Source organism: Theobroma cacao, chromosome 9, assembly GCF_000208745.1.
Source record: "Theobroma cacao cultivar B97-61/B2 chromosome 9, Criollo_cocoa_genome_V2, whole genome shotgun sequence".
Taxonomy (NCBI): domain Eukaryota; kingdom Viridiplantae; phylum Streptophyta; class Magnoliopsida; order Malvales; family Malvaceae; genus Theobroma; species Theobroma cacao.
Window position 1 is genome coordinate 4,923,983 of NC_030858.1, and position 24,561 is coordinate 4,948,543.

Below are 24,561 nucleotides of genomic sequence, written 5' to 3' on the forward strand. Positions count from 1 at the left end.
TGAGTAAGGAACGAGTACATCAAAGACGTTGCACAATTAAGTGAAGTAAAATGTCATGAATTATGTTTTTTTAATTGAAAATGTGAATCCGTGACACTTGCACTAAACAATAGAAGATTGAGTTGATCAAGATTCTTGACAATCATTCAAACTTAAGCACGTAGCTATTACTAGCATCAAACTCAAATTAGTTCATAGTAGTCAGGATGAGTTATACAACTAGATACTACTTGACATCACAAGAGTTTTATCCGCTCAGAGTTCATCATGATAACTTCCTTTTGGTGGTGAAGTATGCTTGGGTAGATTTTCCAGGAGGTACCTTGTTGCCAATGATGCATGTAGGACTGCACCATATGGAAGTATATCCTCATTCACTCTATAGTAGGGTGAGTGCCCTGAATGAAATTGTCCTTGAGTCTCATTCTTCATTCCAAGAAAGAAGAAAAGTCCTGGAATAGCCTCCGAAAAGAATGCAAAATCCTCTCCTCCCATAATTGGTTGCATTTCTACGATGTTCTCAAGGCCCAACATGTCTCCTGCAACCTTTCTGAAATATTCATGCAACTCTTTGTTGTTTAAGCTCACAGGGTAAGAGGACTTTTCATCAAAGATGACAGTTGCATTGCATCTCTGTACACTTGCTTGTTTCATAATAACCTGTAACTTTGCTTTGTAAGATAACATCCATGACAGCGTACCCCATAACAGAAACTCCATTCCTTGTTAAATCTCCCTCTCTCTCTCTCTCTCTCTCTCTTATATAGGAGAAAAAGAATAATCCCTCCTAGAGAACAGTGCAGAAGAGGAAAAGAACAAGAGCAAAAAAATTGTGGAAGTATCTTAATCTTTCAACACTCAGTTCTCCTGGTTATCAACAATAAAGCTATATAGATTAGAAGTAAGAAAAAAGCGCACCTCCTCAATCCTTTGTTTGAGTTTAACAAAGCTTTCTTTTGAAAATGCCCTGAAAGTGCCACCAATGGTAACAGAATCTGGGATGACGTTAAATGCACCACCCCCTTGGAATTTTCCAATGCTTACCACCTGCAAGATAATGTTGTTTTTCCTAGTTAATGAGACATGTATCATCATGTCAAGAATAAAGTATCTCAAATCTATACAAATATCTTCAGCTGAATAGATATTAGAAGACCCAAGAAATAGAAAAAAAGACATTTAAGCAATAACAGAAATGAAACCTATCAATGTACTTACTTGAACAGAAGGGAAATCTAACAAATATAAGAATCAAAGAAACTGATATAACATGTACAAGATAACGCTATAAATGACGTGTTTATTTCAAAATCAACAGAGGGAAAAGAGAAATACAACTTCCATTACACCACACCATAAATTGTGCTGCAGTAAAATTGCCTACAGGTTATATAAACTGAAAATTATTAACATAAAAAGTTGATACATAATACAATTTGTAGGTACCCTTTTGAAAAAGCAAGGAAGGGGGAGATTAAATATTTAAATGGAGTTTGGTGAAGTGGGTTGGCAGCTTCTCCAAGGTGACACTTTTGTGCTTTTCTAATTAACAGGGAGCAAAAGGAACATATACAAAGAAAACTAAATCTAACTGTGAATGTTAGAGCGCACCCCAAGAGTGAGAGAGATTACCTGAGAATCCAAGGGATCAGCTTCACGTGAAATTAGATGTTGCAAGCTAACAATCACATTGGAAGCTGCTAAAATTGGGTCTACCGTATGCTGAGGAATAGCAGCATGCCCCCCCTTTCCATTTATTACAGCCTCAAAGAAACTGGTTGCAGCTAAAATTGGGCCAGGACGGGAGGCCACAACACCAACTGGGAATCTAGAAGATACATGGAGTGCAAAGATGGCATCAACATTCTCTAAAGCTCCAGCATCTAACATTTTTTTGGCTCCCCCGCCCCCTTCCTCAGCCGGTTGGAAAACAAGAACAATTGTTCCCTGCTAAAAAACAATTTTAAATTTAACGATAACAGCAGATGTATCAAATCATGCAGCCTGAGTTCAATTAAGAACATGTCAACCTATAAAACAACGAACTGCCAATGGATGAATCACTCATTTATTGCTAACAAAAGGTTTCAAATGATGAATACACCACAGTTCTCGAGAAGAAATCTAGAAATACATAGAAGCCATGAAAAGTATCTTAAGTGAATCACTTTAAGTTATGAGCAGTAGGTCGCTCCAGCTCCACAGGTTTCCCAGCACCCCCCCCCAACTTAAAGAGTGAGAGAAAAAATATGTACGATATATTAAGAAGCTAATATTTTGCAGAAAAATATATCAACTAATAGAAAACATTATAGAAAGGAACCTGCAAATCATTTTGATGTTCTTGAAGCATCTTTGCCGCACCAAGAAGCATAGCAACATGAGCATCATGTCCACAAGCATGCATCTTTCCAGGAACCTTGCTTTTGTGCTCCCACTCCACCAGTTCCTATAACATCAATACCCGACAATTCTCTCTCACATTAAATTCATATGAAAGCAAGTCTGATCATATGTAAACAATAATCTAAGGTAATATGTTTATCTTTATTGATCCAAGAAAAGGGTATTTTTAGCTTAATTGTTAGCTCTTAAACCCAATAATATATGATGAAACCGATAAATACATAAAGACAGACTACCTCCATTGCAAGAGCATCCATATCAGCTCTAAGTGCGACAAAAGGAGGCTGGCCAGTGCCAATATACCCAATAATGCCAGTAACAGCAACTGGGTATTTGTAAGGGATACCCATCTGATCAAGCTCAGCTCTTATAAGCTTACTAGTCTCATATTCTTCAAAACCAAGTTCAGGATTTTCATGTATTTTTCTTCGAAGACCAACCATCCAATCCAGAATCTCTGGTTTTTTGGCAAACTCAAGGAAGTTGATTGGGATTTGAGCTAAGGCTTCCTTGTTTAGTGAAGGGTTTGAAGAAATGGGTGTTGGCATAGACGAATAAAGAGAGAAAATCAGAAACACCCATTTCAGGAAAGCCATGAAATTGAGATTTGGATTGCAGAAATTTGGGTTTGTAGACAAGGAAGTGACGGAAACAGTAGCTTTTTGTTCGGGGAACAGAAAGTGGAAGAAGAAAAAAGTTACTAATATCCACTTGACAGGATCAAGAAAAGAAGGCTGTTGTGTAATGGGTGAACTCAACAGGTCAACGTATGGTACTCAACAGTAAATTTTTTTCATAGCAGTGAGAATCTACTGTATCTTTGCTTTTTAGTTTTCACCTACATCGTCTAGAACAAAAAATTAAGACATTTATAAATTATTAAATAAGATCAATGAAATTTAGCATAATGTTTCTAAAAAAAATAATAAATAATAATTTTTTATTAAGTTAAATCAAATTTTTATATTTTTATTTTGAGTAAATAAATTCTTATAATTAATAGTAGACTAATTGTTAATCAAATTATCCTTTACTATTTTTTATATTTATGTGGTATTAATGTGTAAAGTGAAAATATTATAATCATATAATTATATCACATAAACATATCATGTCAGCATCCATATCATCCATATTATATGTTATGTCAATATCACATAGTATAATTTGACAAATATTGATTCGACTAATAACAATTAGTTGATCTCTTTCAAAAAAATAATTAATTGATGATTAATTATAATAATTTATTTTATTTAAAATAAAAATATAAACGTTTGATTAAATGTAATAAAAAAACTCTATTGAATTTTTGTGAGTAGTTTAATATTAAATATCATACCTAAAATTTATATCTTTCTCTCTTTTTTCCTTTTACATTTTTTCAAGAATTTTTCTTATTATTATTCAATATGCAAACATAAAGAACCTTAACAAAAATATATAGTTAAAGACATTAATTTCATATGACACCTACTACAAATGACAAATAATAAAGTATTTCTACCTTTTGTATTCAAAAACAAAAATATTATGGCAAATTGGGTGAAATTCATGTTAGGAGAACTTTATTTAGGATAAGATTTTTTTTTTCTCCAAAAGAAATAAAAAGCAAAATTATAAGATGAAATATGGTATTTTCTTTTAGTTTTGAACTTTTCTTGAAACAAAGTATTTGTTAGTGAATGTAGGTAATCAATTGACTCATCTTTTGAATTTTGGCTATTTGTACAATTAGAACGAGTGGTAGTTTTTTATTTGGATAAAATGCACTAATATTTTTAACTTTTGATTATAATTACATGTAGGTTTATTCATTTTCAAAATTAACAATCTGTTCTAAAAAAATATTTTCGCTAGATGCATAAGTTTTGTCATTAATCAACAATCAATATTTTTGTTAATTTGATAATGTGACAATATAAAGTGAATCTTCATTTTCGTTTATTTTTTTAGTATTCCATGCTCTTTATAGTTATAACTAACTTTTTTTATTAATATTATATAACATTTTTCACAAAAAAAATAAGCAAATTTTGTCATGTTTATTTGGCTTACCGTGAGCTTATATACATACACAAAGTCTTTTTCTTCTCATGGTTGGGTAATATAAAAAGAATGTATATGGTTCATTTTATTTATTTCTATTCCATTGTTCTAAGCTTATGCAATTTTTTTTTCTTAACTCTAGTAACAAATGAGGTATTGGTGGAAATTAATAGTTAAATTTTTCATTTTTAATTTCTCAAAAAAGTAATGGAAGCTTCTCTCTATTAGGTACTCTAAATTCCTACTATATAATCGATTCTAAATTAATATAAATTAACTATTCTACGGTCAGAGAAACAGGATCGAGAGAGTTACCGTGAAGCTCAAGCTCAAGCTCAAGCAATCAAAGAAACACTTCAAAGAAATTCTTGGAGAAATCATGATGCACAAGAAAGAGAAAATTCCTGCAGGCTACTTCTAGAAATGGACTCTTCAGGCTGTTTAATTTTTTCTGAATAATATATGTTCCGAGCATAAAGTTGGTTATAAAGCACAATACATTTATTGGCGTCAAGAAATAAATGTGTTCATTTGAGTTTTGATGCCGATTCTGATATAAATTGTCTAGAAATTCTTTTATACGTATGTTGTAGATCAGTTTTACATAAGTCGATTTGGAAATGAATTAATCATGCAGTTTGACTGGTGCGACATTTGTTGATATTTTAAATTTATAAATATATATATATATATATATATATATAACATAATTTTCATTCAAAATATAGTCTAACTAGATTTTCAAATTCATCAAAATATTTTGATTACCTGCATATTTCAAAGCATTAGATGCATGAAAAACAAGGTAAATATCACATGCCGTTACTATGCTTATCTATAATAATAGGTAGTATTACATCTACTTTTCGATTTTCCCTTCTACAAGGACTATAATCTCACCACACACCTCATGTAAATGAAAAATTACACCAGTGTTGCATTTTTTACTAACTACGTCTACAATACATATTATTCCTAAAATAGCTGGATTAAAACCTCAATGGCTAGATATATTGCTTAAAACAGGATGCCATGTCTTACTATGTAGCTTGGTTAGTTTCTGCTGCGCTCAAAACCTCCAGATCTTGGTGCATCCATCATTTTTGGGGTGTCTTTGTCACTTTTTTTTTTTAATTAATGAACAAATCAATCTTACTATATTGGTACTTTGACTCTCTTCAACAAGTTTACTATGACATCTGCTTGTTTATCCTCCGGCATTGATTTCTCGTTAGAATGCAAAGCAACAGCGTCAACATTATTCGACTCGAATTCTAGATTTGACATAACTTGTTTATGTTCTTTTAACTCCCCATTTTTTTTTTTTTGACTCACTTGTTACATTTTCTTGCACCAGCTCTTTAAGCAAATTGTTTGACACAAAACCCTTGTTGTCTTTTGCAGCCGTATCACAGGTAGAAGATGTAACAACAAGACAAGAGATTGGTTCAGCTGTTAGCCTAGAATTGACATAGCTTCTTTATGTTCTTTTAACTCCCTCATTTATTTTTTGACACACATGCTACATTTTCTTGCACTAGCTCTTTTAGCAAATTGTCTGACACAAAACCTTGTTCTCTTTTGCAGTTTAAACAAGATAAGAGATTGTTTCAGCTGTTAGGCCAGTACAAACACATTGCACATTAGAACAAACTTCCAAATAGTACGTGATATGAGAGGTTTAACAAAAGAGCAAGGAAAATATAATTTAAATTGCATTTTTAGACTGAGAAGCGTTAAGCAGCGATATGCACTCGAGTATTTGACTCATTGGTTTGTGCATAATCTTCTACCTAAAAATCAGGGCTAGAATCCCTCTCCCCCAATTATAAAAAAAAAAAAAAAACCTTAAGCAGTGATACAACAAGCATTGCTAATAATGTCTAACCAACTGCAATGGCATTTAGGATTTAACCTGTCATAGGATTAGGCTGATAATTCATGTAGTCATAAGATTAAGTTTGACAATTCATGTCTTAATCGTGTTTGTAAATATAGATATTAAACATAAACATGATATAATTAATTAGTTAAACGAATACCTATAAGACGTTATAAAATAGTTATATTTATTAAATATATAGAGTTAAATTTTATATAAAATGAAATTAAAATTTATTCAATATATAATATGTTTATACAATTAATATGATTGAAACAATTAAATTAAATTAATATGTATTTAAAATATTAATTATTAAATTATAATAAACTATTAATATTTTAAAATATTAATATTTAAATTATAAATTGTTTAATTAAATTATAAATTATTAATATTTAAAAAATAAAATAAAAATAAATAATCATATATATAATAAAAGATCTTTTATCTTCTTATTTTTTATTCCTTTTTTATTCTAAATTTATTATTATTAATTAAACACTGTAATAATTTATAATAATAATTCTTATCATGTTCCATTCATCGTACCACGTAATAATTATTTTATTTTATTCTTACTTTATTCTATTCTTACATAATAAATATTTTATTCAATTTCTATTTATTCTGCGAACCAAACCTAACGTACGAGTTGCCAACTTTGACTCAGAAAGTTAGGGAATAGTTGAGTTTCCTTCCACATTATCTATTTTTTTGTATACAAATTTGATTAATCACCCTTAAGATAAATACTTCAGAATTATCTATTTTTTTAAAAAATAACATTATTTTAATTTTATAAAATTATCTTTCAAGAAAATATATTTTTTATATTAAATATTTTACTCAAATTCCAATTGAGAATCAATTTAGATTCTAATAAAATTCTATCGGTTGAAAATTACTTGACCATTAAATTTATAGAAAGATTAAATATACTTAATAAGTAAAAGTTGTTATTCAATAAGAATTTATGATAATCAAATTGTTAAAATAATTATACAAATTATTTAGTTAGAGTTATTATATAATACTATTATCTAGTTAATTATAATAGTTATATTAGAATATTATTAATTAGTTAGAGTTAGATTATAAATAAGATTAAAATTAACTTTATATATACTTATGTAATATACACCCTTTAAATTTTTGTGTAATTTATACAAGTTTTATATTATATAAGATTTTCTTATACAAAAAATCACAACACAGCAGTAACTCCCACTGCATTTAGAACACAAAAGTCTGTAGGTTAACAAAAAATGGAGCCTGCAGAAACAAACCCCTCTAGACCCCAAAACACAAATTTACAACTCCCAACTTGCGGGAGGTATCAAAACCTCCACCTTCCCCGTCCATAGGCACAAAAATCGACAGAACCCATAAGAACTCTCTATACAAAATCAAACAAACCCCATAACCAAATCACAACATATTCACAACAAGCAAAAGACATCCACCCACAAGGTTCAGGATAGAAACAACAAATAAAGACAAGTGCAAGGGAACATAGCCAAACCTCCAGTCAGCTCGGTGCTTCATCACCAGCATCAGTAATAACCTCAGCCTAAGCCAAGGAGTCTACTGCCCCATTTGCAGATCTTGGGATTTTTCCAAAGCTCCACTCCTTCAACTGTGACTTAAAAAATTCCAAACGCATCATGGTGGTTCTATGTTTCCAAGGAGCAGTAGATGGCTCCCTAACCCACTTCACAGCATTCTCCAAATCACTTTCCAAAATAATACCATCAGCACTACCCTATCTAGATGTCAAAACAATTTAGAGAGCCTTATTTATCGCCAATATCTCAACTGCATTAGTATAAAAAATTCCAGTAGACATAGAAATCTGAATTAACATTTTACCTTCATCATCCTCAAGAACACTACCAATTCCCGCCTTACTTGGATTTCCTCTAGAAGCCCCATCCATATTGAATTTGACCATTCCTCTCAGGGTGGCTGCCAAATCTCATCTAATTGAACGGCTTTCATTTCCTAGGAGGAACCCTTATAATTGGCATTCTTTTTAGCTCTATGATCGAAAGGTTCATGTTTGGCCACTTTGCATGAGCCCACCACCCAACACAGAGTATAACGGTATCATACACTTGTTCACCATCCCATAGTTTACCTTTAAAGAAAACATCATCTCTTGCAAGCCAAATTGACCATGCAATAGCAAAAAACTTCATCCTCCATATATCTGCATTTTTTAAGCCCTTAGCTGTCTCATTCTAACTCAGAAAAGAAAGAAAAAGGTCTTGATGGTTCAACCATTTGAAACCCCAATTCTCAGCCCACCAACTCCGTAACATCCATGTCACAAGTGACCGATAGATTCAAGCTCCCTTTTACACAAAAGATAGCATGTTGCATCAGCTATAAGAGTTCCCCTTTCCAACAACAATTCTCTCATAGCAACTCTCCCTTAAATTAAAAGCCACACAAAGACTTGAACTTTGAAGGGGGGCCAATCCCTTCCAAATATCACTCCAAAAGTGATCTCTCTCTTGATTCATCTCCAACACATACCGGCAGTACAAGTTAATAGAGTACTCCTCACTTGAGTTAAATTTCTAGATCAATTTATCAACAAAGCCACTTCCAAGCACTTGATCATTCAACAATGTCATAAACTCAGTCCACGGCTCCCTTTCCCAGTCAAATATGTTTCTTCTCAATTCAACTCGTCACTACCATTATTCTCTGACCCATTCACCAAACTGATCCAGAGTACCGCCTTTTTTAACAACAAGAGCATAAATTCTTGAGAATTCATCTTTTAAATTGTATCTATCAATCTACTGTTTATTTCAAAAGTCAATTCTTTTCCCATCACTTGGTAGAGTAATTGATGCTTATAAGTGTTTTACTTTTAAAAATGTGACAAAAGAAATTAAATTGTAGTTATTATAAAGTTGTGATTGTTTTTACGGCACCTTTAAATATTATGTAATATAAAATAAAGTAAAAATATAATAAAATAGATGTTATGTAATTTGGTTTATAAAATGAAATGTTAATTTTGTTATTATTTTAATATTTGGTTGATAAAAATATAGAATAATAAGAGAATAAGGTGATAAACTAGCAAAAATGACCTTTATTATAATTTTGAGGTTTTTGAAACTAATTTTTTTTGCAATCTTATTATTAAATAATAATTTAATCTGCCATCATTAAAATATTAATAATTTATTAATAAATATTAATAATTTCCTATTAAAATATTAATATGAATTTTATTTTATTATTTTTATTTTTCTCTATTTTCATTTTTCCAGTTTTTCTCTTTTAATTTTTTATTAAATAATATTAAAATGTTAAAAATTTAATAATTAATAATCTATTATTAAATTATTAATATGATTTTTTATTTTTAGTTTATTTTTCATTTTTCTCTATTAACTTAATTTTTAATGAAAAATATTAATTTAATTTTCTCTTTCAATTTATTTTTTTAAATATTAAAAATGTATTAATATTAGCAATTTCTTATTAAAATATTAACATAATTTTTAGGTTTAATTTCTTTTTATTTTTTTTAACTTCATTTTTCCTTTTTTATCTTTTAATTTCTTATTAACATATTATTAATTTAATAATAAAATAATTATTATTTATTATTAAAATATTATTATGATATTTTATATGGTAAGATTATTTCACATAATAAGCAAGTTTATTTTAAATATTAATATAAATGTGATGGCGATGGGGCCAATCACCATAAAACAGATCAAGTGGACGACACGTGGATAGCCGATGCATTCAACGTCATGAGGAAGAGGAGACCGACGCAGGTTATTTTCTAACACAACACGCTTAAGGAAAAATCCCATATAAAAACAGACTCCCCTTTTTCGTTCTTTCTCTTATAAGTTGACAGATCTCTCTCCCTCTCTCAACTCCCCAAATCCCTAGTTTCTCAATTGTACAGGTTAGATTAATTTTTCCCCTTATACTATAGTGTTGTTTTGCAATATCTGATGCTTTTTTTTATTTTGATTGGAATTGTTTTAGCTGTTTTTGAGTGATTGATCGTCTGATTAGGGTTTCTTCTGATCTGATCGTTTTGGTGATTGTTGTTACACAGAAGATCGGGGGTTTAATCGCGGCGAGTTAATCATGTTTAACCGGCTTTTTGGGAAACCCAAGCAGGAAACAAATGCTTTAACCACTTTAGACAAATTAAATGAGGTATATTCTCGATTTTTATATTTTTTATTTGTTTAATAGGAAATTAATATTTGTTTTCGATTTTTTTTAATTTTTCCTTGTGTGAATTGTGGAATTCGAAAATTGCCTTTGGTGAATTCGGTGGGTTGAATTTAGCATTCATAATTGCTTGGGACTTTTGGGATATGCTTGAAAGAACTGGGTTCCTGGCTGATAATGGTAACCCTTTTTTCTGAATTATTAAATTGTTTGATTAAAATTGGAAGGGTTGTTATCAGCAGAAATATAATAAACAGTTGAAGTGGAATAAAAGTTCATGCACAAAAAAAAGAAAACATTTTACCTGGCAAAATTATGTGAAGTTGAGTCTTGGTAGTCCATCAGTCCATCTTCACAAAATTGGCCACTTGTGGAGGAGGGTGTTTGACGATTTGGTGGTGAAAATTTTGCAATAAATGTAACAGTTTCTGGAAAAAATAGATTAATACATGTAATTTTTTCCTTATACTTCTATCAAAATTTATCTAGTAGTGTCATTCAGATGAAGTGAAAGGTCTTAAGGATGAAATTAAGGAATATTTTTTATTTCATATGCATATTCCTTGCTGATCTTTACTAAAATTTGACAATACAAGGGAGTATGAGTCGTTGTTTATAAAGTTAGAAGTTTGGGTATATAGATTGTGTATTGGGGATGCATTCAAACTCCAGAATCTTAATCGTTATACTAATTCCAGCATTTTTTATTTCATGCGCGGTGCAGCAAAATGCAATTGCACTCTTTATTTGTTTCCACTGATTGAATTACATTGTTGCTCATTATATTTTGCTTAAACTGAACCCTATATTGATCTCCATCATGTAGACCCTTGAAATGCTAGAGAAAAAGGAAAAAGTACTTGTGAAAAAGGCTGGCGCAGAGGTTGAAAAGGCCAAGGAATTCGCCAAAGGGAGAAACAAGAGAGGTATGGTTGCCATGCATATGCACAATTGGTTATTGCTTTTCCTAGTTTTACATGACTTTCCTTGTTGAAGAAAATATATATCAAGTTTCGAGGGAACTGGATGACTACACTTTGTTAATTATATAGTTCTCATTTTTGGTTTCTTTATGCTTGATATGTGATATAGACCATAAACCTATGTCTTGCGGCAGAAACATGTGATGGCTTGTAGCTTAGTTATACCGGAGGTTCATGATAATCTTTCATATTTCTTTAGTATTTATATTAGAAATTTTTGCTGGTTCTTTTCCATAATATCCCCTTCCCTTACAATTTTTGTTCATTTCAATTCCCGGAAGAAAGACAAGAACATAATAGAGTGGCCCCAAAAGAAAAAAATTCACTCAAATGTTTTACGGCATTGCAAGCTTGTGGTTTGGTTTCCAAATAACTTTGAGTTTTTAATGTTCTTTGGACATTGAGTGATGTTCTAAAGCAGATTAACATTAAGATGCTTAGATATGATTGTAATATTTTGATGTGTAATGTGCTCATGTCATGTGAACTTTTGGCATTGAAAGATCTTGTCCTCGTGTTGTAAAAAAGATTAAATAGTTAAGTATGGTTTATCATCTGATTTGTGACTCAATTTAAAACAATGTTGTCTATGTTGATTGCCAAATTTATATTGTTTACTCTTAGTACTCATTGTTGTACTCTTATGCAGCGGCTATACAGTGCTTGAAGAGGAAGAGACTCTATGAACAACAAATAGAACAGCTTGGAAACTTCCAGCTTCGTATTCATGATCAAGTGAGCTTGGAATACTGTTATTTTTAGTGCTTTAACAATGTCCTAAGACGCCTTTTGAGTTTTTCGCTGTTTCTGATGATGCTATATTTATTCATATATATCAACTTCTACAGATGATAATGTTAGAAGGTGCCAAAGCCACGACTGAAACTGTGGATGCATTGAGAACTGGAGCGTCTGCAATGAAGGCAATGCAGAAAGCAACGTATGTAACCAATATATTTGATGTACCATTTTTATCGTTGGCCAAAATTTTGCTTTTAGGGTTTTCTTCATTGTATTTGTCTTTTTGCATCATCATTCACCATAGTGCTTAAGCATGCTGACTTGCAGTTTGTGATATCTAAATTAGCACTTATTCTTGGGCCTTCATGTGGCTAATTCTTACTGTTTTACTGAAAATGGCTTTATTTGCAGGAACATAGACGATGTTGACAAAACAATGGATGAGATCAATGAACAGACTGAGAACATGAAACAGATTCAGGAAGCATTGTCAGCTCCTATTGGAGCTGCAGCTGATTTTGACGAGGTTATTACTTTCTGATGCACTCTTTTTTTCTTCTTGCTATTATTTATGTGTACAAATTATCAATGTTTAGCATATACACGCATCTAACAATTAGTCCAAAACTTTTGATGCTGTAGGATGAATTGGAAGCGGAACTCGAAGAGCTTGAAGGTGCTGAGTTGGAAGAACAGCTTCTCCAGCCTGCAACAACTGCTCCTGCAGCTCCAGTACAGGTGCCTGCTGGCAGGCAACCAGCTCGCCCTGTTCCTCAAAAGCGCACAGCTGAGGAAGATGAACTTGCTGCATTGCAGGCTGAGATGGCACTTTAAGGTAAATTCATTCTATAGGGAATTAGAGATGGAGCTTAAAACATTGCTAATTGATGTGATAGTTGCTGCCATAATTGGACAATCCTTTGATGCTAATTTATTTATTTATTAATCTTTGTTGCTCCACAGGCGGCTACAGGAGAACTGATTTTGTTGCTTGGACTAGCGCAGGTCATGTTGCAAAACATGAAAAAGAGGCCATATTGTATTATTGAATCGTCTACTTTAAATTTGTGTGCATTTAAGGTTTGACAGACAATGTACATAAAGATTGCATGAACTAAACAAAGCCCCTTATTTGTACTCTGCTTCCTTGAATTCACGCCTTCATTTCACTCATTTTCTTGTTCTTGTTCTTGTTCGTTCAATAAACACTTATTGTATTCCGTGAATCCTTGTTGAGATCTTGACTCACTACTTAGTGACTTTATGTCATCTCGAAAAGAAAATATGGTGTTTTAGTCCCAAGAGATGTGCTCACAACTCACAATGTTGCAATTATTTTCTCCATTATGTAAAAAGATGACGGGCATCAAATGTGATAACCCAACCTAACGTATCCAGATTGGAAAACCAAGGCAACGTATGGTGACTTATTTCTTTGAGGCTGAACAAATGTAGTTACACTGGGAGTAAGACTAGGTGGGTTCCCCCGTGACCATGATCTTTCTATATAAACTGTCATATTGGACCAATGCAAACCTAGACGATTACAGTTAAAGATTGATTACATTATGTTTTTTTGTCTAGATGACAAGTTTTCATGCGGTTTCACCCCAGAGCCTAATCAAACATTGCCCTATTGGAGTGAGTTGCGGGGTTTAGTTTATATTTTTTAGTTGGGTATCAGCGGGATAGACTTGAGCATGGTGAACCGCTGAATCGGGTAAAACTCGGAGTCAGGACTCATGATTCTTTAGACGATTCCTTAGTGGGAGTTGGAGCGGAGGAAACCGTTTGCCTTTGTCATTATTCATGCTCTTTTGAAGGAAATACTGAAGAAAAAAAAATATTTGCAATTGCAAAGAAACAGAAAAATTACAAGCTAGCAACTGAACAAGAAAGCGAAATTCTGGAGAGAAAAGAATTAGTACAAGACCTATAACACATTAATTTCATATAATTCATGGCTCAATCACGACATATTCATATATTGGCATGATGTCAATGAATGATATATGTGAGCACCAGAGCTACCAGCATTAAAACATAAGCAATCCCCTGATCAACTGCTACCCCTGCATATCAAATTTAAATGATAAACTATGTCATGTTACCATAGAAACACAAGAAGTAGTTTCTTTACTAGATATTATAAAATCTCACTCAAAAGAACAAGGAAAAAAAACCACGAGTAAACCAAAAGACAGAGAGAACAAACCATCGCTTGTAGGAGGAGGTGCAGGAGCGGGGCTTTGAGCGTTGATGGAAGGTATAAGCAGGGCCAATATAAATGCGAAAATGGCCATTACTGCAAACTGAACTCTTAACATATCCATTCTATCTTCAACCTAAAATTCTAGCTTCTTTTTTTTTTTTTTTGCTTCTACTGGCGAACTTTTTGATAACCCCTGCTGCTGCTTGGAAACTTTAGACTTCGGGGCCTTAAAAAGAGAAGCAGAGACTTGAGAATCTTAACGAAGAAACGGCCACTCTGGCTAATAATAGCGTTAGACAACACAATTTAACAGGGTTGTGAAACCCCACTTTTGGCCGTTGAAAGGTGCCACGTGTACGACCAATGACGGCTGCACGTTCAGCGTCCAGGTGTCGTTGAGCTGTGTTCCTTAGACTCGTCCAATGAATGGTGACTCCTTTTCATGCAAAAATGATTGAGTTTTGATTTTTTTTTCGTTTCTTTTTAATAATCTGTTACATTGATGTTTGTTGGTTTTCAAAATTCAAAGAGGATTCTGCTCTGCCTTGGCCTTGGCCTTGGGCGGCGATATCAACATGGGATGGGGTGGGATGGAAGTACCCCCAAACACGCCACCGCGATTTTGGCATCGTATTTCGCTGCATCCGTTGCCTTACGTTTTGGACCTATGCGTTTAATTGCAACTTCATACAAATATATTCCTTCTGTAAACAACGAATTCGATAACAATTTAATTTTTTATTTAACAGTTGTTTCCTTTTTAATGAAAGATCAAGGTGCAAAGTTTAAATCTTCTGACCTTATAATTGAACTGGGCAAAGAAGCTATAAATCAAGTGCAAATTGTTAGGGAACACACTTTGAAAGCTTAGAAGCAATTGAATCTAGTTAGAGCAAATCATCAACAAAAGGAAATTTCTTGTTCCTACCCAAGTCAAACTCGGAATTAAACAACTCATACACAATTTTTATGACCAACTTAGTCTTGGGAGTCATGTTTACTTCAAGTAAGCCTTAGATGAACCCATTTTCATCTTGGCCACTCTTATGGTTTGATCAAGACAGCAGTTGTTAATGTTGGGGGAAAAGATGTTATTGCAGACAGGGTGTCCACTTAGGAGAAAGATGATCTACATGATATCATTTGAGAATTGTCTTTCTAGCATCTGATCACCAACTGCACGGAGTGGAATGGCTTGTGACAACTCCACATAATCAAAATCATCTGTAATTCCTACCTGGAGTAAGATTTGAAAAGCATTATCTTTAGTGCACAAATTGAAACAAGTCTAACAAGAGGACTAGCCTAGAAACAAGTATACGTTCAATAAGAAAAACAGAGCGGTCATTCTGTAAAAAATATTCTGAAATATGCACATCAGTCTGATTAAATGAGAAGTGGCCAAAACAGAGTAAAAGGCCTTCTCTTTTAACTATAAAGTCTAAAATTATTCAGTTTCATTGGTTCTATGCCCACAAACTAAGGTACATGATGAATTAAGGCAGCCATAGACAGAGCTTTCTGTGTCATGTGTGACTCCCCACACCCAACAAATTTCCATTGGATTTAATTCACTGTCAGAGATTTGGATTTGAGCATTTCCCACTGGTTAGTGCACCCTAGAGATACTATTGAACACAGCAATAAATAGAAGGGATACCATTGCAGTGGTGGTTGGATATATTCGCATGTCATATGATAACTTTGTGCTTATGCTTAAAGAGGAAACTAAACCATATACCTCCTTGTACATGTGTTCTAGCTGCTCTTTGGCTTCAGGAAAGTTGTTTGAGCACCATTGCCGCAGAGTGAAGATGTTGTCTGTATAAATATTGCCATTATGATTAAAAAATATATTGAATGTCACTCCAATTTAATCAAGATGACCAACAAACATTGTGCATAACAGTAAAAGCGCACGTATACACATCTATGTGGCTCATAAAAAGGAGAAAAAGAAAAGGAAACCCGTTATGCGAAAGGTAAGAACCTGTCCATCTATTAGCTGCTCCATGAGCAACTTCAATTGCTTTCTCTGCCAACATTAAATAAATGATCAGTGGGCTTTGAACTTATTAAACTGTAGAAAACACTCAGACAATGCTGAATCTCAAAGATGAGAGGTTCATAAGGAAACTATCACTCCAAGTATCAATGCAAAATAAGCACTAAACTCATTGCTTCAAATGCAGCTGGATCATTGTCTGCATACTGTCCCATCTCCTCCTGACAATTTAGACCATGATTGTCACAAACTTGAATAGACGCTATATATTTTCTTGATACACAACAAAAGATATAAATGTAATTCAACCTTAAGCTCATTATACTTCAATTCGATAGCTTTTAATTCAGCCAAGGCCTCCTCTCTTTCTTCCTGATAAATGCACAAAATTTGAGATATTATATCCAACAGTCATCCCTAAAAACAAAATTGAAATGTTAAGTGATTGAACAAACTTATGCTTACAGATTCTTCGCGCCCCTTCTTTAATTCATTACACTGATCAACAAGTTCTGTGAACCTCTTCTTACTGCTTTGGCGATCTGACTCCAGTTTCCGCCGCACATTCCTCAACTGTTCAAATGCTTACATCAATATTAAGATGAAAACTATAATAAGATAGAAAGGTATGCTCGAAAACAAGACCACCTGATTTCCAGCACAGCTCGGAAGGCTCCAAAAGTATACCTAGATTCATCATAAGTGCAATTAATTACCTGGATATAGAGAGAAATTTCTCACTATGAATTTGGGAATGGTAATGCATTCAATTTGTACTTACGGATGTTCCAATTTTGTCCTTTGAAACGAGGTCATCATCCACCAGACTTTGGACAACATCTTTGACAGATTGGGTAATTACACCTTTCTTGGGACCCAACTTTTCAAGCTCCTTAAGCTAAAACCATTGAAAAGTTGCATGAAATTAACAAAAATTTCGGTATTTAGAGCTATTTAACAACAATTTTTTAATAACTGATATACTCACAAGGAAGAAGTCTTGGGATTCATAAAATATCTGGAGCATTTTCTCCCTCTTTTCTTCCAATGAAAGACCTCGTTTCTTTGACTGAATCACAGTTGAAAAATTAAAAATCTTAAAATGTTAGGGGGTTCATTTTCCATAGGAAATTACCATCTACCAACAAGTTTAAAGCAGATTATAACTTTAAAACTAAAACAAGGTTAGATTCAACTATATCTATGTTTGGCAGCTGAGAAAATGAAGGAAAATCACAGAAAAGAAAAACTAGAGGGTCGAAATTACCATGGCGACGACGATCCTTTTTCTGAAAGGAGACTCAGCCAAAATCGGAAACTCAGACCGGTAATCAAAGGAACGGTGTTTGAAATAAGGCTCCAGATAAAGCGTGTGCTCTTTTGGCGGGAATTTGTCACTGCTGTTGGTATTGGACGGTCAAGTTTACTCCAATACCCTTGCAATTTTACATATTTACTTTTTTCTGGGGTTTTCAGTTTTCTTTTTATTTTTTTTTAAATACTAGTATAATTCTATAAATTGATTGTTCATGTAGGAGCTGTAGCCTATTGATCCGTGAGGCTTTCTACTAATCAGCAACGACTATCAAACGTTACTATTTATAGTCCATGGATTAATAAAGATAGTGTCATGTCACTCTTCTTATGCTATTTTTTATTAAATAAATAAATATTTATATTTATCATTATTATATGATACGTAATACATATAATGTAATATGATATTTGTAAAAAAAATATCTATTTATAATTATATCATATTTTATTAAATATCGAAACCGTATCATAAAATACACAATACATATCTTAACATATCGAATGATACAGTCGATATATTTTTTATAAGTTTAATTTTAATTAATTATTAAAAAATTTATTTTATTATTTTTTTGAGTTAAAACATAAAAAATTATATTTTATGAGTTTCAATCTTCAAATTTTAAACAAAAAAATAAAAAAAAATCAAATTTTCTTTTTAATATTAACATGATAAATGACAACGACTTCTGTAATATAACCTCGACAGAGAAAGGAAAATGTCTCTCGACTTCCTTATTTCATTATTGTATTTCAATTTAATAATTATGTAGGTATTACTATTTATCTTTCTTAATACTACTATCATTTTTTATGATTTTAAATTAGATAAACCTTAATTATACTCCTTGTAAATTTTACTTCTTTCACACCTTATAATTCTTTTAATTAGTATCTAGTGAATTTTTTTTAATTAATATTTTGTGGAAAACTTCTATTTTCTAAAGAAGTTGAGTTATTAATTTTGTTAATAAAACTATAAAAATACCCTCAAGTGTGAATAAATAGATTCATTTCAAATTATAAATATTTTAATTATTTTATTGAACGTAATTAATAACCGATATCGATAAGTTAATTCGAGAACAATTGCAATCATGAGAAAAGTGTAAATGAAGTTTGGACTTTTGAATTTTCACAAGTTGTAACAACTTGCATGCCCACTTTTTTTTTTAATATATATATATATATATATATATATATATATATAATATATATATATATATTTTGCCACTAAGAATCTCATTCACATAAATTACAAATTATTTATAAATTTTTAATTATTTCCACATTAAAAAATTCAAAATTAACAAATGAATGAATCTAAGCGAAAGTCAGCAAAGGCTTGCTTCCGTTTTTTATGTTCTCTAAAACTTATCTTCATAATTTCAGCATTAGTCTCATTCACCTCGACAGAGAAAGGAAGATGTCTCTCGGCTTCCTTGTTCCATTATTGCTTTCCCTTGCTGCTCTTGTTTTCGTCCATGGGCAACTCCAAACAGGTTAGTAAGTTCTCCTGGACGAATATGGTTAGCATAGACATACAACTTCTTTTCTTTATTTTGCTCAGCCAAGATATAGATTTCATTAATAAACTGCATAAAGCAGCAATATGAATCACACAAGCTAAGCAAGGTGTATGACAAAACCGAAAAGCTTGAATAAAGAGAGATGCATAATAACATAAGGGCCAACAAAACAAGAGATAGACATAGAACTTCTGTTTAAATCTCTGTGATATTTCCTTTTTAACTTGTCTTTTTCAAGAGAGTTGTTTTTGTAGGATTGGATCTTAGAATTAGATTCACCACCCTAAAGAAGTATGACATGATTCATAATGATTAGCTTAAAACTGTTACTTTTGATTGTTCAGGATCAATTTCCTAGTTCAAATTTGAAGAAACTTAGATGATAGAGCTTGTGTTAGTAAACAGAAAGAGAAAACAAGTTCATTTTAATGAAATCATGGAAATTCTTCTCTTCAGGGTACATAAGCATTGATTGCGGCTCACCTGAGAATTTCAACTACATAGACTATGATACTGGCATAAGTTATGCATCAGATGGAGCTTACATAGACACAGGGATCAACAAGAACATTTCTTCTAAGTATGCGTACCCTAACAATCCAAACCTAGCTCTGCCACTTTCAGATCTTAGGAGTTTTCCATATGGGAACAAGAATTGTTATACCTTAGCGCCTACAGGTGGCCGAAAGGGCAGTTTATATTTGATTAGAGCCTCGTTCTTGTATGGAAACTATGATGGTGAAGATAAGCTCCCGGAATTTGATCTTTATCTTGATGTTAATCTCTGGTCAGTTGTTAAATTCAGGAATGCTTCTAACGTTGTAACGACAGAGATTATCAGTGCTGCGGTATCAGATACCGTAAGTGTTTGCCTTGTGAATAAAGGTCTCGGAACTCCTTTTATATCAGCATTGGAGCTTAGGCCACTAAATAGTTCCGTTTATAGTACAGAATTTGGGAGCACTGCTTCATTAGTACTCTTCAAAAGATTGGACATTGGTTATGTAAATGGAACTGGTCGATATAGTAGTGATGATATCTATGATCGCATTTGGTCTCCATACAACTCTGCTTCTTGGGATATGGTTAGCACCTCTTCGGCAATTAACAGTAATGAAAATGGATACAAAGCTCCATTACAAGTCATTCGCACAGCTGCAATGCCTCATAATGCTAGTGATCCATTGGAATTATCGTGGACATCTGATGAAGACAGTAGTAAATTTTATGTTTACATGTACTTTGCTGAAGTGCAGCAGCTTGAGAAAAACCAAACAAGAAAATTCAATATATCCTGGAATGGGTCTCTAATGTTTGGACCTTTAGCTCCTCGTTACCTGTATGCAGCAACAATATCTAACTCAGAAGCCTTTATAGGGAAAGAACATCGAATTTCTATATATAGAACACGAGATGCAACCCTTCCACCTATTCTGAATGCCATTGAGATTTACATGGCCAAACAACTGGAGGAATTGCCAACATTTTCTGAAGATGGTATGATTTCTGCAACTTTATTAGATGAATGAAATGCAATACTTTACCTTAGTTTTTTTTTTTGGTAATATAAAATAGGGATTGCTTGGATGTATTAGCTGATTAACTTTTCACTATTCTGTTATTGCTTTTGGTTAGTTACCTTGCCTTGTTCTGCTTTAGGCTGAGTTAGTTACCTGCTATAGCTATGTAGATAGCATGTTTATCCTACTATGATGTTTTAGGATTAATCAAAATCAGGTATCCAGAAAATCCTCGGATAGATTTTGATGCTGCATTTTATATCTTCTGCCTTTTCATTTGCTCAAATTTGAAAGCTGAAGTTCACACCCTTGTAATTTTAATAAATCCTTCCACACAGCTGATGCTGTCCTTGATATCAAAAGAACATATCAAGTAAATAAAAGCTGGGTGGGGGATCCCTGTGGACCAAAAAATTATAGCTGGGAAGGTCTGAAATGCAACTACAGTGTTTCACTTCCTCCTCGGATCATTTCTCTGTGAGTTTTCTAGCAATACCCTTTCCTCCTGCTGAAATTCATTCGGTGTTAATAATTTCTTTCACAATGTTAGCAGTAACTTGACTTCAAGGGGATTAAGTGGCATGATATCTGCCTCATTTGGTAACCTATCATCAATGGAGTCCCTGTAAGTATACATGTCGTAGCACTCATATTGTTGAAATTTATTTCTGCACTGTTCCTGAGCAAGACGTTCTCATAGTATGAAATATATTTCTGCACTGATCCTTAACAAGACTTTCTCATAGCTCCCAATGTTTATTATGCAATATTTTCTGCCAGGGATTTGTCAAAGAATCACTTAACTGGACCAGTTCCTGAGTTTCTGAAAGAACTTAAATTTCTGAAGTTCCTGTAAGTTATGGAGCATTAGGAGTGTAATAGTAAAACAATTAAGAACAAACGAATGTAACAATAATTACATTATGCCTTTGTAGGAATCTAGAAGGCAACCGGCTCTCAGGTTATGTTCCTACAGAGCTTGTAGTGAGAGCAAGGGCTGGACTTCTTAACCTGAGGTTTGTATTTCCATATCTGCTAGAAGATATTTATGCCTTCCTTCATCTTCTTTGATTTACAAGTGCTATTGTTTAGGAGGAAAAGAGAATGCTTGAAATTCTGATACTTAATGATGTAAAACAATGTACTGAAGCAAGATGGACACATGTAGAACATAATCTAACCACCTTTTCCTTGATTCCAGAGTGGATGAACAGAACCGTTGTGGCTCAGGTTCATGCAAAAACAAGAAGAAAATTGTTGTTCCGGTAGTTGCATCAGTGTTATCAGCTCTGGTGCTGTCTGTTGCTTTGATTATGTTGTATAGACTACGAAGAAAAAGAAAATCAGGTAATTTTAAACTGTGTCATAAAAATCCTTGTTCAGGCATGAATTTCATCAAGATCTAACTTTCTATCAAATTCCATACTGCATTCTGAAGCTATGTTTTTGTTTGTACTTGCCTGGCAGAGGCTGATTCATCCAATGGTGAAGGAAGACCATTGCCATCGAAGAAGCGGAAGTTTACCTATGCCGAGGTTTTAAACATTACTAGAAACTTTCAAGATGTCATTGGGAAGGGAGGATTTGGGACTGTGTATCGTGGAGACATGAAAGATGGCACTCAAGTTGCTGTAAAGATTCTTTCTCCTTCATCAACCCAAGGGTCAAAAGAGTTCAAAACTGAGGCATGTAATTATTCTCGTATTGCTTTTCTTTTGTGGTTGGCTAAGCAATCTGATAAAACTGACTTCTACAGCCAGAAAAGAAATCCAATAAATTTCTGTTTCTGGTCCTGGAAATAATAAACAATTTCTCCAAATATTAATGTTTGTTCTCCATCTTGTTAAGAATTAAATTCAAGAAATGCAAATGCTCTACCATAAACTAGAGTCCTATGAGTTTTTGTGAATCTGCAGGCTGAGCTTTTGATGAGAGTCCATCATGGGAACCTGGTCTCCTTCATTGGATATTGTGATGATGGAAGCAATATGGCACTCATCTATGAGTATATGGCTAACGGAAACTTGAAGGATTACCTCTCATGTACGCTTGTTTTATTTCATAATCTGCATATGTAAAGGCTATATATCATTCCTTAGTTTATATGCATGCCCATGAAGATACATGACAACTTAATGCTTGCAGATAGAAGTTCAAATTCATTGAGTTGGGAAATGAGACTCCGGATAGCAATAGATGCAGCACAAGGTTTGTACAGTGTCAAAATGCGTACTTGCCCCAATGGCACCATGGCAAAACACATGTTGTTTCAGCTTCTTGATTGAGCATAAACAGGACACTGTAACAAAAAGTTTCCGAGCTTGTAAATCAATAAATGAATAATTTTCACCTATTAACACAATAGTGACAATATATGCTCCAATTTTCCATAAACTGCATCTTTTTGCTCATTTGGTCTGCAGTTTTTATCAATCAAAGTTCCAATAGCTTTTTGGGCTTAATTTACTAAACTCAGGATGGTAAGTTTTCGATTTGCAGGTCTGGAGTACTTACATCATGGATGCAAACCACCCATAATTCACAGAGATGTGAAGACAGCCAACATTCTCTTAAGTGAAAACATGGATGCTAAAATAGCAGATTTTGGTCTGTCCAGGGATTTTCCCAGTGATGGCCAGAGTCATGTAGATTTTCCCAGTGATGGCCAGAGTCATGTAGAAACTACAGTTATGGGTACCAGAGGATATCTAGATCCAGAGTACGTGTCACCGTTCCCCCTTTTTCCCCTCTTTGGATAAATATTTGAATATTAACTTCCTAAGCAGTTGCAGTCACTATATCAGTCATGGGTGAAGAATTAATGTTAATATTTAAGAAGGTTAAAAAAACAAAAAAGAATTCTCAAATTTTTAGATGAAATGTTGAACATTTCCCCATTTGTCCAGGTACTACAGTTCTCGGAGGTTAAATGAGAAAAGTGATGTTTATAGTTTTGGGGTGGTCCTGTTGGAGCTGATCACTGGACAGCATGCAATCATAAGGAAAGATGAATCAATGCATATAATTCAATGGGTGAGTCCTCTGATCGAAAGAGGGGATATAGGAAGTATTGTTGATCAAAGGCTGCATGGAGAGTTTGATGTGAATTCTGTCTGGAAAGCTTTGGACGTGGCAATGGCAAGCACTACACCAAGTTCCGTTCATAGAGCTGCAATGAGCTCCGTGTTAACAGAGCTAAAACAGTGCTTGGACATGGAGTTGTCTCACAATAGGGAAAGAACGCAAGGGTTCAGTGAGGAGATTTACGTAGGATCATACAATTCAACTGAAATGTCTTCCATTAGCACTGTCACTGAACCCATTACTATTCCATTTGCAAGGTAGCATTCGATATTTCTACAACTTTTTTAGTAGCTGAAGAAGCTTGTTTCAAGCAAACTAACAATGAACAGCATGATTTGCACTAGAGATCAAACTGGAAATTTCTTTCAAATAACTAATTATCCAATAAAAAAAAGTTAGTCAAATCACGTGGTCTTGATTCTAATTTTCATTGTTTCTGTTTCAGTCCTTTAAATGACATGACAGTTCAAAATTGGTATAAATTATATTTATTTTCCAAGTTCATCACAGGCATCCCCATTGCAGATGTTATTGAAATTGACAACCCCCTCCCCTCCAGGCTAATTTCCGCCAATTTGACTTGACAAAGTTTATAAAAAGACTTAC

The 24,561-nt window shown here is 33.2% G+C and overlaps 4 protein-coding genes and 1 long non-coding RNA gene across 8 annotated transcripts; 2 read left to right on the forward strand and 3 right to left on the reverse strand.

Annotated features, from left to right (window-relative positions):
• On the reverse strand, positions 29 to 3,140 carry LOC18588457 (IAA-amino acid hydrolase ILR1-like 4). 2 transcript variants are annotated; one of them, XM_007012873.2, is made up of 5 exons: positions 2,643 to 3,140; positions 2,324 to 2,449; positions 1,633 to 1,947; positions 919 to 1,047; positions 29 to 660 (listed from the first exon to the last, which is right to left on the reverse strand). In XM_007012873.2, exons 1-5 carry the CDS (start codon positions 3,000 to 3,002, stop codon positions 256 to 258), a joined length of 1,335 nt encoding a protein of 444 aa, XP_007012935.2. In that variant the 5' UTR covers positions 3,003 to 3,140; the 3' UTR covers positions 29 to 255. The 2 variants fall into 2 exon arrangements, with proteins under 2 accessions (XP_007012935.2, XP_007012939.2); XM_007012877.2 differs by having other exon boundaries at positions 1,633 to 1,950.
• LOC18588458 (vacuolar protein sorting-associated protein 32 homolog 2) lies at positions 10,162 to 13,516 on the forward strand. Of its 2 annotated transcripts, none has more exons than XM_007012879.2 (8): positions 10,162 to 10,286; positions 10,443 to 10,546; positions 11,391 to 11,490; positions 12,197 to 12,282; positions 12,396 to 12,487; positions 12,700 to 12,814; positions 12,931 to 13,123; positions 13,252 to 13,516. In XM_007012879.2, the coding sequence occupies exons 2-7, from the start codon at positions 10,475 to 10,477 to the stop codon at positions 13,120 to 13,122; spliced, it is 657 nt and encodes a 218-aa protein (XP_007012941.2). In that variant the 5' UTR covers positions 10,162 to 10,286; positions 10,443 to 10,474; the 3' UTR covers position 13,123; positions 13,252 to 13,516. The 2 variants fall into 2 exon arrangements, with proteins under 2 accessions (XP_007012941.2, XP_017983256.1); XM_018127767.1 differs by having other exon boundaries at positions 10,446 to 10,546.
• On the reverse strand, positions 14,061 to 14,911 carry LOC18588459. The gene is made up of 2 exons (XR_001929522.1): positions 14,504 to 14,911; positions 14,061 to 14,360 (listed from the first exon to the last, which is right to left on the reverse strand). It is a non-coding gene; the product is annotated as an uncharacterized LOC18588459 (long non-coding RNA).
• On the reverse strand, positions 15,307 to 17,887 carry LOC18588460 (meiotic nuclear division protein 1 homolog). Its single transcript, XM_018126725.1, has 10 exons — positions 17,773 to 17,887; positions 17,494 to 17,574; positions 17,287 to 17,403; positions 17,154 to 17,192; positions 16,971 to 17,078; positions 16,815 to 16,877; positions 16,675 to 16,726; positions 16,491 to 16,535; positions 16,242 to 16,321; positions 15,307 to 15,737 (listed from the first exon to the last, which is right to left on the reverse strand). Exons 1-10 carry the CDS (start codon positions 17,773 to 17,775, stop codon positions 15,630 to 15,632), a joined length of 696 nt encoding a protein of 231 aa, XP_017982214.1. The 5' UTR covers positions 17,776 to 17,887; the 3' UTR covers positions 15,307 to 15,629.
• On the forward strand, positions 19,156 to 24,300 carry LOC18588461 (probable LRR receptor-like serine/threonine-protein kinase At4g29180). Of its 2 annotated transcripts, none has more exons than XM_007012885.2 (12): positions 19,156 to 19,324; positions 19,696 to 20,848; positions 21,210 to 21,348; positions 21,425 to 21,496; positions 21,652 to 21,723; positions 21,807 to 21,887; positions 22,073 to 22,218; positions 22,339 to 22,556; positions 22,788 to 22,914; positions 23,017 to 23,079; positions 23,371 to 23,590; positions 23,778 to 24,300. In XM_007012885.2, exons 2-12 carry the CDS (start codon positions 19,780 to 19,782, stop codon positions 24,214 to 24,216), a joined length of 2,646 nt encoding a protein of 881 aa, XP_007012947.2. In that variant the 5' UTR covers positions 19,156 to 19,324; positions 19,696 to 19,779; the 3' UTR covers positions 24,217 to 24,300. The 2 variants fall into 2 exon arrangements, with proteins under 2 accessions (XP_007012947.2, XP_007012946.2); XM_007012884.2 differs by having other exon boundaries at positions 19,808 to 20,848.